The sequence below is a fragment of the Rhinatrema bivittatum genome, chromosome 17 (assembly GCF_901001135.1).
Source record: "Rhinatrema bivittatum chromosome 17, aRhiBiv1.1, whole genome shotgun sequence".
Lineage (NCBI taxonomy): Eukaryota > Metazoa > Chordata > Amphibia > Gymnophiona > Rhinatrematidae > Rhinatrema > Rhinatrema bivittatum.
In genome coordinates, this window is record NC_042631.1 from 33679344 (window position 1) to 33693179 (window position 13836).

General features: G+C 48.5%; 1 protein-coding gene across 2 annotated transcripts in view; it reads right to left on the reverse strand.

Annotated features, from left to right (window-relative positions):
* The window catches only part of RAB3IL1 (RAB3A interacting protein like 1), a 56386-nt gene extending 43120 nt beyond the window's left edge, over positions 1-13266 (reverse strand). The window contains exon 1 of one of the 2 annotated variants that reach the window (XM_029582589.1): positions 13057-13266. In XM_029582589.1, coding sequence (XP_029438449.1) covers positions 13057-13067 — 11 coding nt within the window. In that variant the 5' untranslated portion in view covers positions 13068-13266. The remainder of the gene's footprint in view (positions 1-13056) is intronic. The other variant, XM_029582590.1, reaches the window with a different exon arrangement.
* Between the last annotated feature and the right edge of the window lie 570 nt (positions 13267-13836).

The window sequence follows — 13836 nt, forward strand, 5'->3', positions numbered from 1 at the left end:
GCAATATAGACTAAAGTACAGGCAACCATAATCAATAATAAACCAACCCTCTGCTTCCCCTTCCCACCTAAACTGTATACACTAAAAGTAACCTTGTGCTCTCACATCCCTTCCAAATGAATTAAACTGCTCGTCCCATGAAAGTATGAGCTGCAAATAGCCAAATCAGCAGTTAAAAGTTCCATAAGAAGATGAATATGCACTTCACTCCTCCACTCTGTGACTAATGGCGCCTCTTCTTTGCTAAAAGGAAGGACCTGGCACCCATCTCTTCTTCCACTTAATACCTGGAGGAAAACACGAGAGATCTCCCAACAAAGCAGAGTCAGCGGGAAATCGTATCCGAAGAGCCAGAACCCGCTCCAGGGAATGAAACACTCCTTTCCAGAATCTTGGTACAATTTTTTTTTAATTATTTTTTTTTTTTTTTTTTTTTTTAGAAAGAACAACCCAAAGAACCCACAGCTTTACCACACTTAATACGCCAACTCAGGTGATGCATTCTTACCAGGCACGCTCGTCTTTCTGACAAATAAGATCTTGTCAAAAACGCGTATTACGCTTCTCAATGCCACGTTCGTTCAACGTAATAATATTAATAGGAGTAAAGCATGCGGGTCCTGCGTCCATTTTTAAAAAAAAAAAAGACCCTATAATCCCACTTCATCTCCAAAGATAAGAGCGATTTATGCAAAGCAGAAAGTTTTTTTGGGCATGGAGTTTGCAGCCTGAGCTGCACAGTAACCTTATAACATCCAAGCACGTACGGCAGGTTTGTTTGTGGTATAGTTTTTTTTTTTATGTAACTGCGTGTTTTTACTGTAAACTACCCAGAACCCTGGAACTGGCAGCATATAATTAAAATAAAAATAAAAAGGAGCTAGGAGGGGCAAGTGGAGGGGGAGGGGGGGGGGAGCAGGAAGGTACCTGGAGAGAAGGGAACAGGCTAGAAGGGGGAAAAAGGACATGGAGAGAGGAAAAAGAACCTGGAAGACTGGGAGAGTGCCCAGACAGCTGATTTGGATACTTCATCGCAGAAATTTGTCTTTCCTCCACATTTTTCAGACCTTTCTTTGCAAGATGAAATGTCTTCCTGGAATAATAGCCCTAAAGGTATCCCATGCCCCCCCCCCCCCCCCGAACTTATCATTAAATAGGGCTTTTGCTTGGTTCCGCTGGGGTTTAAGATTAAAACGCCAGATTCGGCAAATGGAGCGGAGATGGCGCCAAACAGAAACCCCGGAAACCAAGGCTCAGCTCAAAGCAGCGCTTAAATTCTTGCTTTCCGAGATCAAGCAGGCTAAGAGAGAATATTTCAGCAAATTGCTTGAAAACGCTAGGTAAAGACCTCATCTTTTATTTTAAGTTCGTGTCCCAGTTTTGTAATTCTTCACCGAATGCTCCTCTCCTGCCTGCTCAGGCTTTGCTACAGCTTTTCAAGCTCAAATTCAGCTTAGTCGATCTTGCTTCCAACCGGTTCCAGCTTCTTCTGCTCCTTGGGCCTCTTCTGATCTAACTCCATCAGCCGATGATTCCACCGGTGCGACAAGCAAACTTGTGGCTTTTAACAAAGACTCAGTGGCTGGGCTTCAACTTCTGCCAAAGGAAATGAGGCCTCCACAGATTTGTTACCATTCAAACAGATTAAGAATCCAGACTTGGGCCTGTACAGAGCTTGGCTGATATTAACAACTCTAGTTTGGAACAAGGTTGCTTGCCCACAGCATAAAAATTAGCCAAGGACCATCCGAGCCCTTAAAGAAACAAAACTGGGATGCGACACTTTATAAAAATTGTAGGCCTCTCTCTCTAACCTTTCTGGGTTCTCCAAGATCATTGAGAAAGTGGTGCTTTTCCAGTTTTTATTTCTTCTGGAGGAGACCCTGATGCTCCATCCAAAGCAATCTGGATTTCAAAAGGGCTACACAGTACAGAAACTGCCCTGACCGCTTTACTGAATGACAGATAAGGGGAAGCCTGCACTCAAGTTATTTTTTTTTTAAGACACAAGGGCAGCCTTCAATGCCACAGATCACAAGCTTTTGGTAAAATGCTTCATCCACCTCAGACTAAGGAATCCCACGCTGCAATGGTTTCTCTCTTTTCTTACCAACAGATCATATTATGTGGCTTGGGTCTTGGTACCATCTCAACACTGCTCAATCTCACATGGAGTCCCTCAGGGGTCAGTTTTGTCTCCTACCCTCTTTAACCTTTACCTTGCCCCTTTGGCAATGCTTATCCAAAGCCTAGGTTTTTACCTGTTACCTCTATGCCGACAACGAACAAATAATGGCCATCGCTGATTTGAACGTGGACAATTGTATGCAAATTTTAACAGTTGTCTCACTGAAGTAGCAAACTGGGAAGGCAGGAAAAAGCTAAAAGGGGAAGGAGAGTGCCTAGAGAGAGAGAGAGAAGGTGGGAAAAAGCTAGAAGGGAAGGACAGTGTCTGGAGAAAGAGAAAGCGGAAAAAAGCTAGAAGGGAAGGACAGTGCCTGGAGAAAGAGAAAGCGGAAAAAAGCTAGAAGGGAAGGAGAGTTCCTGGAGAGAAAGAAAGCAGTAAAAAGCTAGAAGGGAAGGAGAGTTCCTGGAGAGAAAGAAAGCAGTAAAAAGAACATAAGAACATAAGAAATTGCCATGCTGGGTCAGACCAAGGGTCCATCAAGCCCAGCATCCTGTTTCCAACAGAGGCCAAACCAGGCCACAATAACTTGGCAATTACCCAAACACTAAGAAGATCCCATGCTACTGATGCAATTAATAGCAGTGGCTATTCCCTAAGTAAACTTGATTAATAGCCATTAATGGACTTCTCCTCCAAGAACTTATCCAAACCTTTTTTGAACCCAGCTACACTAACTGCACTAACCACATCCTCTGGCAACAAATTCCAGAGCTTTATTGTGCGTTGAGTGAAAAAGAATTTTCTCCGATTAGTCTTAAATGTGCCCCATGCTAACTTCATGGAATGCCTCCTAGTCCTTCTATTATTCGAAAGTGAAAATAACCGAGTCACATCTACTCGTTCAAGACCTCTCATGATCTTAAAGACCTCTATCATATCCCCCCTCAGCCGTCTCTTCTCCAAGCTGAACAGCTCTAACCTCTTCAGCCTTTCCTCATAGGGGAGCTGTTCCATCCCCTTTATCATTTTGGTTGCCCTTCTCTGTACCTTCTCCATCGCAATTATATCTTTTTTGAGATGCGGCGACCAGAATTGTACACAGTATCCATGGAGCGATACAGAGGCATTATGACATTTTCAGTTCTATTAACCATTTCCTTCCTAATAATTCCTAACATTCTATTTGCTTTTTTTGACTGCTGCAGCACACTGAGCTGACAATTTTAAAGTATTATCCACTATGATGCCTAGATCTTTTTCCTGGGTGGTAGCTCCTAATATGGAACCTAACATCGTGTAACTACAGCAACGGTTATTTTTCCCTATATGCAACACCTTGCACTTGTCCACATTAAATTTCATCTGCCATTTGGATGCCCAATCTTCAAGTCTTGCAAGGTCCTCCTGCAATGTATCACAGTCTGCTTGTGATTTAACTACTCTGAATAATTTTGTATCATCTGCAAATTTGATAACCTCACTCGTCGTATTCCTTTCCAGATCATTTATATATATATTGAAAAGCACCGGTCCAAGTACAGATCCCTGAGGCACTCCACTGTTTACCCTTTTCCACTGAGAAAATTGACCATTTAATCCTACTCTCTGTTTCCTGTCTTTTAACCAGCTTGTAATCCACGAAAGGACATTGCCTCGTATCCCATAACTTTTTAGTTTTCGTAGAAGCCTCTCATGAGGGACTTTGTCAAACGCCTTCTGAAAATCCAAATACACTACATCTACCGGTTCACCTTTATCCACATGTTTATTAACCCCTTCAAAAAAATGAAGCAGATTTGTTAGGCAAGACTTCCCTTGGGTAAATCCATGTTGACTATGTTCCATTAAACCATGTCTTTCTATATGCTTTACAATTTTGTTCTTGAGAATAGTTTCCACTATTTTTCCCGGCACTGAAGTCAGGCTCACTGGTCTATAGTTACCTGGATCGCCCCTGGAGCCTTTTTTAAATATTGGGGTTACATTGGCCACCCTCCAGTCTTCAGGTGCAATGGATGATTTTAATGATAGGTTACAAATTTTAACTAATAGATCAGAAATGTCATTTTTTAGTTCCTTCAGTACCCTAGGATGCATACCATCCAGTCCAGGTGATTTGCTACTCTTTAGTTTGTCAATTTGGCCTACTACATCTTCCAGGTTCACAGTGATTTCTTCAGTTCGTCTGACTCATCACCCCTGAAAACCATTTCCGGAACTGGTATCTCCCCAACATCCTCATTTGTAAACACGGAGGCAAAGAATTCATTTAGTCTTTCTGCAATGGCCTTATCTTCCCTAAGAGCCCCTTTAACCCCTCTGTCATCTAATGGTCCAACCGACTCCCTCACAGGTTTCTTGCTTTGGATATATTTTAAAAAGTTTTTATTATGAGTTTTTGCCTCTATGGCCAATTTCATTTCAAATTCTCTCTTCGCCTGTCTTATCAATGTTTTACACTTAGCTTGACAATGCTTATGTTTTATCCTATTTTCTTCAGATGGATCCTTCTTCCAGTTTTTGAAGGATGTTTTTTTGGCTAAAATAGCCTCTTTCACCTCACCTAGAAGGGAAGGAGAGTTCCTGGAGAGAAAGAAAGCAGTAAAAAGCTAGAAGGGAAGGAGAGTACCTGGAGAGATAGAGAGAAGGTAGGAAAAAGCAAGAAGGGAAGGAGAGTGCTGGGAGAGAGAAAAGATGGTAAAAAGCTAGAAGGGAAGGAGATTCCTGGAGAGAAAGAAGGCAGTAAAAAAACTAGAAGGGAAGGAGAATTCCTGGATAGAAAGAAGGCAGTAAAAAACTAGAAGGGAAGGAGAGTGCTCGGTGAGAGAAAAGGTAGTAAAAAAGCTAGAAGGAAAGGAGAGTGCCAGGAGAGAGAAGCAGCAGCTGGATGTGGGGAGAGTGCCTGGCTGAAAGGGAGGGGGATATCAAAGAAAAACAAAATGCAAAAATAAACTCATAGGATGTGAAATAAAGAAAAAAGACAAGAAAATAAGCAAAGAAGTAAAAAAAAAACAAAAACAAAAAAACCACCCAAGAAAGAAGTAGTTTCCCTGGCTGGTGCCAAAGTTTTCTAAATATTTTTCCACCCTGTTCATGCTTTTAAACATTAACTTGACATCAGAAATGAAATAAATACCACACAGAAAAAAGAAGGAATCTTAATGACTTTGTTTTTTGGTTCCTGACTGAATTCTGGAACATTTCTGGTAACTCAGCTGCTTTACGCTCCAGGACGCTCTGAAACTTTACTTTCCTGTAAAGAGCACCCAAGCCTCCCTCCCCCTCATCAGATTCCATCTGGAGCCCGCAGGAGGAGGAGGAGGAGGAGCAGCGGGGGTCTCCTCGTGCAGCAAGGCTCCTCCATGGATCCAGCATCTCCATGTTTCTGGAACCGAAAACCACAGCACAGGACCGCACCCAAAAACTGCGCCACGCCCGAGGGTGAGGTCACTAAGCTGGCTAGAAATATCAGATCCGTTAGGGGTGGGGGGGGGGTGCCACATCCTGCTGCCTTTGGATAACCCAAGGAGACACCTGAAAGCTCTCATGAGGAAGTTCCGACCCCGGATGGGATTTTATATAATCGCACAGAAACACAGGGCACGACGGCAGATAAAGTCCGCTCATCCTCCTGGGCCTTCTCAGCACTTCCCTCCCGCCCTTTTCCCCCGCGATAATCCTCGTTTGCCAGGCGCGCTTGTCTTGACGAGGCTGTGAGCTCCGTGGAGCAGGCACCGTTCTCTGCGTGCGTCTGTACAGCGCTGCGTGTGCTACACTAATGGCGCTTTAAAAACGAGCAACAGCAGCAGAGCAGTCAAAGGTCCTCTGTGGCTTGTCCTGGGCTTCCTTCAATTCTGAGGTCATTTTTTGTCTCCATCACCTCCATCGTCATTTCTGGGTAGAAATATTTCCTAGGATGACCTCTCATTCTACCCCTTGTTCGCCCTCATCCCGTGGACCCCCCTCCTTCTAGAGAATTTCCTTTCCGCTGAGAGAGGCTCGCCTCCTGCGTCTTTACTCCTTACAGCTGCTTGGCCTTCGCTTTCATATAGGATATGTTTACATCTTCAAGCCAGGCTTTATGATGAAGACCATTTATCATTTTGGGAAGCTGCCATCCAGACCAACTTCCATTTGAAGGTCTCCAGGATTGTACACAGTGCTCTAAAGGAAGCCTCAGCAGAGCCCTGTACAGAGGCCACATCATTCCCATGATTCCTTCTGGTCGTTTATCTCCCTATGTGTTTCAGCATCCTGCTGGCTTTGCCTTATGAACCTGTTTGACTACCTTAAGTTCATCCGGTAGGATCGCCCCCAGATCCCGCTCTAGTTTTGGGCACAGCACCCCTTATCCTGTACCTTGGGATTTCTGCAATCTAAATGCAGGTGATAAAAACAGGAAAAAAAACGCCAGGTACTCTGCTGGCTGGTGGTGTTATTGCCCAGGCTGCAGCTGTATCGGGAGAGTGCTATTGGTGGGGGTCGTTTGCATCCTGGTCTGGGTGGTAGCTGGGTTCTTCTTTAAATATGAATGTTTCAGGGGATGGAAGGAGGAAAGAGCACGGGTGCCTCCTTGGTTTTACTGCAGGAGCGGTTTAAGAAAGAAAGGGAGGATCTATTTGCATATTTTCACAAAGAGGACTTTTCAGAATCTGGGCCTGCCTTCTTGTTCAGTTCCTCTAAACCTTTCGGGTGTGGGAGGGAGGGAGGGCCTGGCCGTAATCACAAACAGGACTGAACCCATGATACAGAGTATGTGGCTGAAGCAGTGCAGTGCCCAATCCCCCTTACTCAGCAAATCCTGCAGTCCTAGGGATGCAGGAAAACCAGATGCTAAACAATCCATTTCCTGCCTTTTGAGTTTTCTCTCCACACCCCTGACTAGGACAGAGCGGTGGGGGCAGGGAGCGCACTCCTGAGGCCCAATTCCTGTCAAGAGCTAAGGGTCACCACAAGGTTTTCCCAGGGAAAATCATCCCGCCAGGAAGAGCGCCTGAAAACGTTCATGCACTGTTACTGGTTTTTTTTTCAGCCTCACTGAAGCTCCTGTAATACCCGCCCCCCCCCCCCCCCCTCCCTCTGTTTCTGATCTGTGGCGCTGGTCTCCGAACCACCTGGGCCTCAGTTGAGCAGGAGCACCGCCCCAGATTCCGTCAGCCATGCATTCTGCCTGCAGCGCAGTCACACGCGCTCCGCGAGCTGCGCACCGCCATGCATTCTCTGTAATGCGGAGGGACCCTTCCTGTTCAGTTTTTATTTCATTTCAATGTTTAAAACAAAAAATATATACACCGTACTTTGTTATAACGCACAGGGAAAAAAAATATGAGTGGAAATGTCGAGATCCATATTCAGTCACTGCCCGGATAACAAAGTTAGCCAGATAAAATTATCCGGCTACCTCTGGGGGTATATTCAATAGTGCAGCCACGCTACTGAATATACCCCGGCTAACTTTACAACAAGACTACGGGCCGACTAGACTTAGCAGGTTAAGACTTATCCGGCTAACTCAACACCCCTAACTTAGCCGGCTAAATTCTGGTAGAATCTCTTATTAATCGGCTAGAATTTAGCAGAATAAGTTAACCGGCTAAATGCTTCTGAATATGGACCCTGTCGTTTTTCCACAGATATTTTTTGTCATCACACTGAAATCCCCAGGAAAAATAAAATAAAAACTGAAAACAAAGATCCCCAGTAACGTGGCAGCCTCTCTTGTGCTCTGTTTGAGCTGAGAGCGCCTCTCCTTCCCCACTTTTCCAGAAATGCTGCTCGCTCTGCCCTGCACATGCAGCCTGAAGCCCCTTCTTGATTCCTTAATGCTCTGATCTCTGACCTTTTTACTCTCGTCCCCCCTCACACTTTTACTTCCTCTGCCCTTCTGCCACCTGCAAACACTCTCTTCGTCTTCTCTTTCCATCTTCTTTCCTGCCTGTGTTTAATTTGCTGCTCTCTGTCCCCTCTCCCGCTCCCATTCCATTTTTTTCCTCTCCAGCGTTATTTCCTCCATGGTGTTCCTCTCTCGCTCCTTTCTTCCTGTATCCTCTACATCCAATGGGCCTGAAGCTGAACTGACAAAACTCTTCCTGCCCAGAGACACAAGTCAATGACATCCCACCCCCACCAGTCTCTCTCCCTCAAAACCCCCCCCCCCACCCAGCCTTGTCCCTCCAGTCTCTCTCCCTCAAACCCCCCCCCCCACCCAGCCTTGTCCCTCCAGTCTCTCTCCCTCAAACCCCCCCCCCCCCCCCCCAGCCTTGTCCCTCCAGTCTCTCTCCCTCAAACCCCCCCCCCCACCCAGCCTTGTCCCTCCAGTCTCTCTCCCTCAAACCCCCCCCCCACCCAGCCTTGTCCCTCCAGTCTCTCTCCCTCAAACCCCCCCCCCACCCAGCCTTGTCCCTCCAGTCTCTCTCCCTCAAACCCCCCCCCCACCCAGCCTTGTCCCTCCAGTCTCTCTCCCTCAACCCCCCCCCCCACCCAGCCTTGTCCCTCCAGTCCTCTCTCCCTCAAACCCCCCCCCCCACCCAGCCTTGTCCCTCCAGTCTCTCTCCCTCAAACCCCCCCCCCCACCCAGCCTTGTCCCTCCAGTCTCTCTCCCTCAAACCCCCCCCCCACCCAGCCTTGTCCCTCCAGTCTCTCTCCCTCAAACCCCCCCCCCCACCCAGCCTTGTCCCTCCAGTCTCTCTCCCTCAAACCCCCCCCCCCCACCCAGCCTTGTCCCTCCAGTCTCTCTCCCTCAAACCCCCCCCCCACCCAGCCTTGTCCCTCCAGTCTCTCTCCCTCAAACCCCCCCCCCCCCACCCAGCCTTGTCCCTCCAGTCTCTCTCCCTCAAACCCCCCCCCCCACCCAGCCTTGTCCCTCCAGTCTCTCTCCCTCAACCCCCCCCCCCACCCAGCCTTGTCCCTCCAGTCTCTCTCCCTCAAACCCCCCCCCACCCAGCCTTGTCCCTCCAGTCTCTCTCCCTCAAACCCCCCCCCACCCACCCTTGTCCCTCCAGTCTCTGTCACAATCCCCCCCACCTCCCATCGCTATGCTGTCCCCACTGCAGAGCGACTAATGTTCTCTGCAGCTGCGTTACGGCTCCTTTCCTGAAGCCCATCTCCTGCCAGTTTCTGCCCCACAGCCTCCCTTCCCCCCCACCTGTTGGGCTCTGGTTGCCCGATTCCTTTCTTGACCACGCTGCTGCCTGTGGGACTGCGCAGACTGCCGGAAGTGGAGCAGGGGCTGGCAGCGCACGCAGTTCGCTGCTTTCCCTATGACATCCCCCATGCAGCCAATTACGCTGCCTCCTCCGATAATGGGGCGGAGGGCCTGACTAGGCTGGCCATACTGTCTTTCTCTGCTGTTAAACAACACAAATTATCAGTTCCTATACACAGTGAGGGAATCGCTCAATACTGGGGGTGTTCAAGCACCCGCAGGGCTGGCATCTAGGCTCCGATTCAGCTTGCATGGATGGGAGATGCCGCTTTCAATACTAGGAAGAACTCCTGCCACGATAACATTCGGGAGCGCCACCGCAGAATGGAGAAGACTGCTTTACCATTCCGCCGTCTTTCACAGTCATGCCTTCTATTGGATCAACAAAAACGATGCGTGGCATGAAATGCCAAGCCCACAGATTTCCTTCAGATGACAGTACAATGCCACAGACACTGTGGAGGCACAGGGATTCCTGCAAAACAGCTGGCTTGGCATTAAGTAGCAGATAAACACTGGCGATGGTATCGAAGACTTCCATAATGCCTTGGGAATCCAATTTCTTGGGCTGGCCTATTCATTTATTTCATCTAAGATATGAATATATTTCATGTCCCACATTCCTGCACATTTTACAATTGTCTTTAAGGTATAAACACAAACAAGTCAGAGGCCAAGTGCCCTGCCAGGATAAACCAATATCTGTTTACTACGTCTGACAGCACATCTCCCAACCATCTCTGAATCATCTGTCTTAAGCCTCAAAAACACCAAAAGATCTCCTCCCCTCTCCAAGCCATTCTCCCACTCCACAGAGCTCATCTCATCCTCCCAGCCCGCAAAGGGGATCTTCAGCCACGGAGCAGAGGCCAGGCCTGCGTCTGACCATGGAGGCTACAGCCACAAGCAGTGAGGGCCAGGGACTGAGCCAGTGCATGCTCCGTTCCAGGCTCTGCCTCCCCTACTGAAGGAGGGGCCACTATGGGGCTTGGAAGTGGAGCACTTGCTGGATCAGTTCACAGCCTGTACGCCCTTACAGCCTGACCTAGGTCCAGCCTCCGCTCCATAATAAAAGGGAAGGAAGTGATGGTGGTGGTGGAGGGGGGGTTTGTAGAGACAGAAAGGTCCAAATACCACATAAAGTTACAGGCTCAGAGAAAATAGGAGAAAATATTTCTTTACTTAGAAGGTGGCGGATGCTTGGAATAGCCTACCGGCGGAGGTGGCAGTAACTTAGGGGGCCTGTTTATTAAGTCACAATAATGCAGCACTGCGCATTAAACCCAGTGAACATGTACCGGCCTCCGCCACATTGCCACACCTGACTGGTTATACTGAGGGGCAGCACTTCTGATTCACTGCAACTCTCATAACACTGGAGCAGGGCTTTCTGAGTTTTGACTGGAGAGTTTCAGACACTGTGCTGAAGATCTGACTTTGCTGGAAGCTCAGCTCTAGGATGGACTGTTAAGCACTTAACAGGCTGGAAGGCTCTAGAGAAATGAAGAATGTGTATGTTTAAAGAGCTAGGGCAAGTCATCCCTTCTGCTGTAATCTGATTATTCCCACTCCCTCTCCTTTATCAAACCATCACTGAGAACACGGGGAGCTGTGGTACGTAACTGGGCCTCTTTAACATGTCTCTGGCCCATAGAGGAATACTTCTGGGGATGAGGGGAGCCTTGTAGTACTATCTGCTCTAGCAGCTGTGTGCATGGAGTGAGATAAAAGAGGGAAAGAAACCAGATGAATTTTAACTGGGCACTGAATTTCAGCGCACAAGTTTTCTTCATGTACAAGCTAATTATTTTTTTTTTTAAACTCCTGATGCAGTAAGCTAATGGCATGCTAATGAATCGGGAGCCTTGAGTCAGCCAATACCATTTTGGATTTCAGGATCGGCAAGGAAGGAGTGACGGGACATGGGTCTTGCCCAGGGAGACTTGCAGGTGGCCCTCAGGTAAGGGGGCCACAAAGAAAGGGTGGGGGGAGTTATTGGATAGTGGCTTCCTACAGGGACGGCTGCTTGCGGAGAGATGGAGTTCTCTCTTGAGGGTTTGGGGTCAGATTGCCTTGCAAGAGGGGATATGGTGAAGGGGTGGGAGTCATCTGGGGATAGATGTCCCATTGCTGATTCAGCTGGGGGGGTGGAGCCTGATGCTCTTGGGGGTGATGGCAGATCATGAGGTGTATAAAGATATGCATTAATCCATTTTAAGGTAATACAGCTCAAGAATATTTTATTTACATTGCACCAAAACCTTTTGGCGTTATCAGCAGCACTTACATGCACATCGCCAGTATGCAAGAGTTAATACCAGGATGTTGGATAGCTCATGTACTAAAAGCTATAGGGCAACACCTGGCACCTGACACCCTGCAAACACAGCAAAGGCATAGGCCAATCGATAAATGGTGTTCGCTGCAAGGCACGTCATGTGCCGATGAATAAACAGTGCCCAATGCCAGGGCCCATCAGGTGAAACATGCACAGTATGCACTGCAAGGGCCCATCATGCACCAATCAATAAACAGTGCCCACTGCCAGGGTCTGTCATGTGCCAGGAGATCCCCAGTAGACACTGCCAGGGCCCATCATGTGCCAAGCAGTGCCCACTGCAGGACCCATGTGCCAATCAATAAATAACTCACATTGTCAGGGCCTGTTGTGCCAATCAATAAACAGTGCCCACTGCCTGAGCTGTCATGTGCCAAATAGTGTCCATTGCCAGGGCCCATCATGTGTCAACAGATACCTAGCACACAGTACAAGGGCCAGTCATGTGCCAATCCATAAATAGTACACGTTGCCAGGACCCATCATGTGCCAGGGCCTGCCATATGCCAATCAACAAACAGCACTCACTGCCAGGGCTCATCATGTGCCTGGTGATACCTAGCATGCAATGCAAGTACCCAACATTTGCCAAGAGATACCCAGCATGCAGTGCTAGGGCCCCTCATTTTAAAAGAGATATTCAGAATGAATTCCTGGGCATATCATATATCAACTAATACATGAGCTGGTCTCTAGCCAAATGGCATAATGCCAGGATCTCTTGTTCCCCAAATGGTACATTCTGCCAGGCCTCTGGCATGTGCCAAGAGACAAAAACATAGTGTCCCCAGTGAGTTATTTTCCTTTTACCCTGCAAAGCGTGCCATGCGCTACATGGCATGTGCTCCCAGTTCAAGGAAGGTGCCCAGCAGAAACCAGGCACTGAACACTTGGTGTGTGCTGCCTAGATCTCAGATGCCATCTTGATCACTTACCTGCGCACAGTGGTGCCAGCTCTGTCACCTCAAGATTTGAGGTGCTGTGAAGGACAGCAGAGTCCTTCACAGATTTGAGGTGCTGTGAAGGACAGCAGAGTTGTCTGACATCTCAGGAAGGACAATATAAGATAAAACAGAACAAATATACAAACGAAACTCCTGGCACTGAGTGACAGTGACTGAGAGGGCCCCTGGGGCTCTCTGCTACTGAGTGGCCCCTGGGGCTCTTGACTGCAGCCAGCGTGGAACTCAGTGACCCAAAGCGCCTCTGGGGCTTTTGGGTGCAGCCGGTGCTCTGCGAGTGGCTCTCGGGAGCCCCGGCGCCCGTTTACCGAGCGAAGGGGCGCGGGCTAGCGGAGCCGTGCATTTCCCTCATTAAAGCCCAGGTCGGGTCCTTCTCCACTTGACTGCAGCCAAACTCCCAGCTCCGGGGAAAGCAGCGCCTTACCTTCTCCACATGCTGCCTGGCTCACGGCGCCAGCGCCACCGCCACCGTCTCCATCGCTCGGCTCGCAGCAGCGCGGCCGCCGCAGTCTCACCCTCTGCCCGGGCCCGGGGGGACTGCGCTCACGTGACCAGCCCAGCACGAGGCCGGCCCCCTTCCATCGCGGGTCACGTGACTGCCACACACGCTCCTGCCGCGCGCCACACAGCCCCCGTCCTCGCTCCCCGCGCTGCTCTGCCCGTCTCTCACCCATTGTCTGTTTTAAGTACATTCCGGTCAGTAAAGACGGGGTTTCATGCACCATACGATCATGTGATACATATTCAGACCGATTTTACACATGCACACGGACGCCGACCTCCTAAACTGATAGCGTATACGCTGCACATATCCCAGTATCACACATGCAACATGCACTATGCTAACACACATGTATTCCACATACGTTAAACTCACCTAGGTACATAACTGTCAGCTGCAAAGTGACTCATTCAGGTCATGCACGTTATTTGCCACCGTATTTTTTTATTGGTCTCACCCTGAAAAAGAACTGATCTTCTGTACTAGGACTGCAGAGGACACTGGTGGGGAAATTTTCCCCTGGAAGTAAGCAGCAGGGGGAGGGCTAGCTTTTGGGCACCTATGCCTATCAGGCTGTGACTCTGTGAGAGAGGGGAATGTTGGGCAGCAAAGGAGTCGGAACATCATCTCCTTGGCAGAGCCAGGGGAAAGCAGCATCCGTTAAAATTCCATAGCTTTCCTCTGAATAACGTGTACTTATAT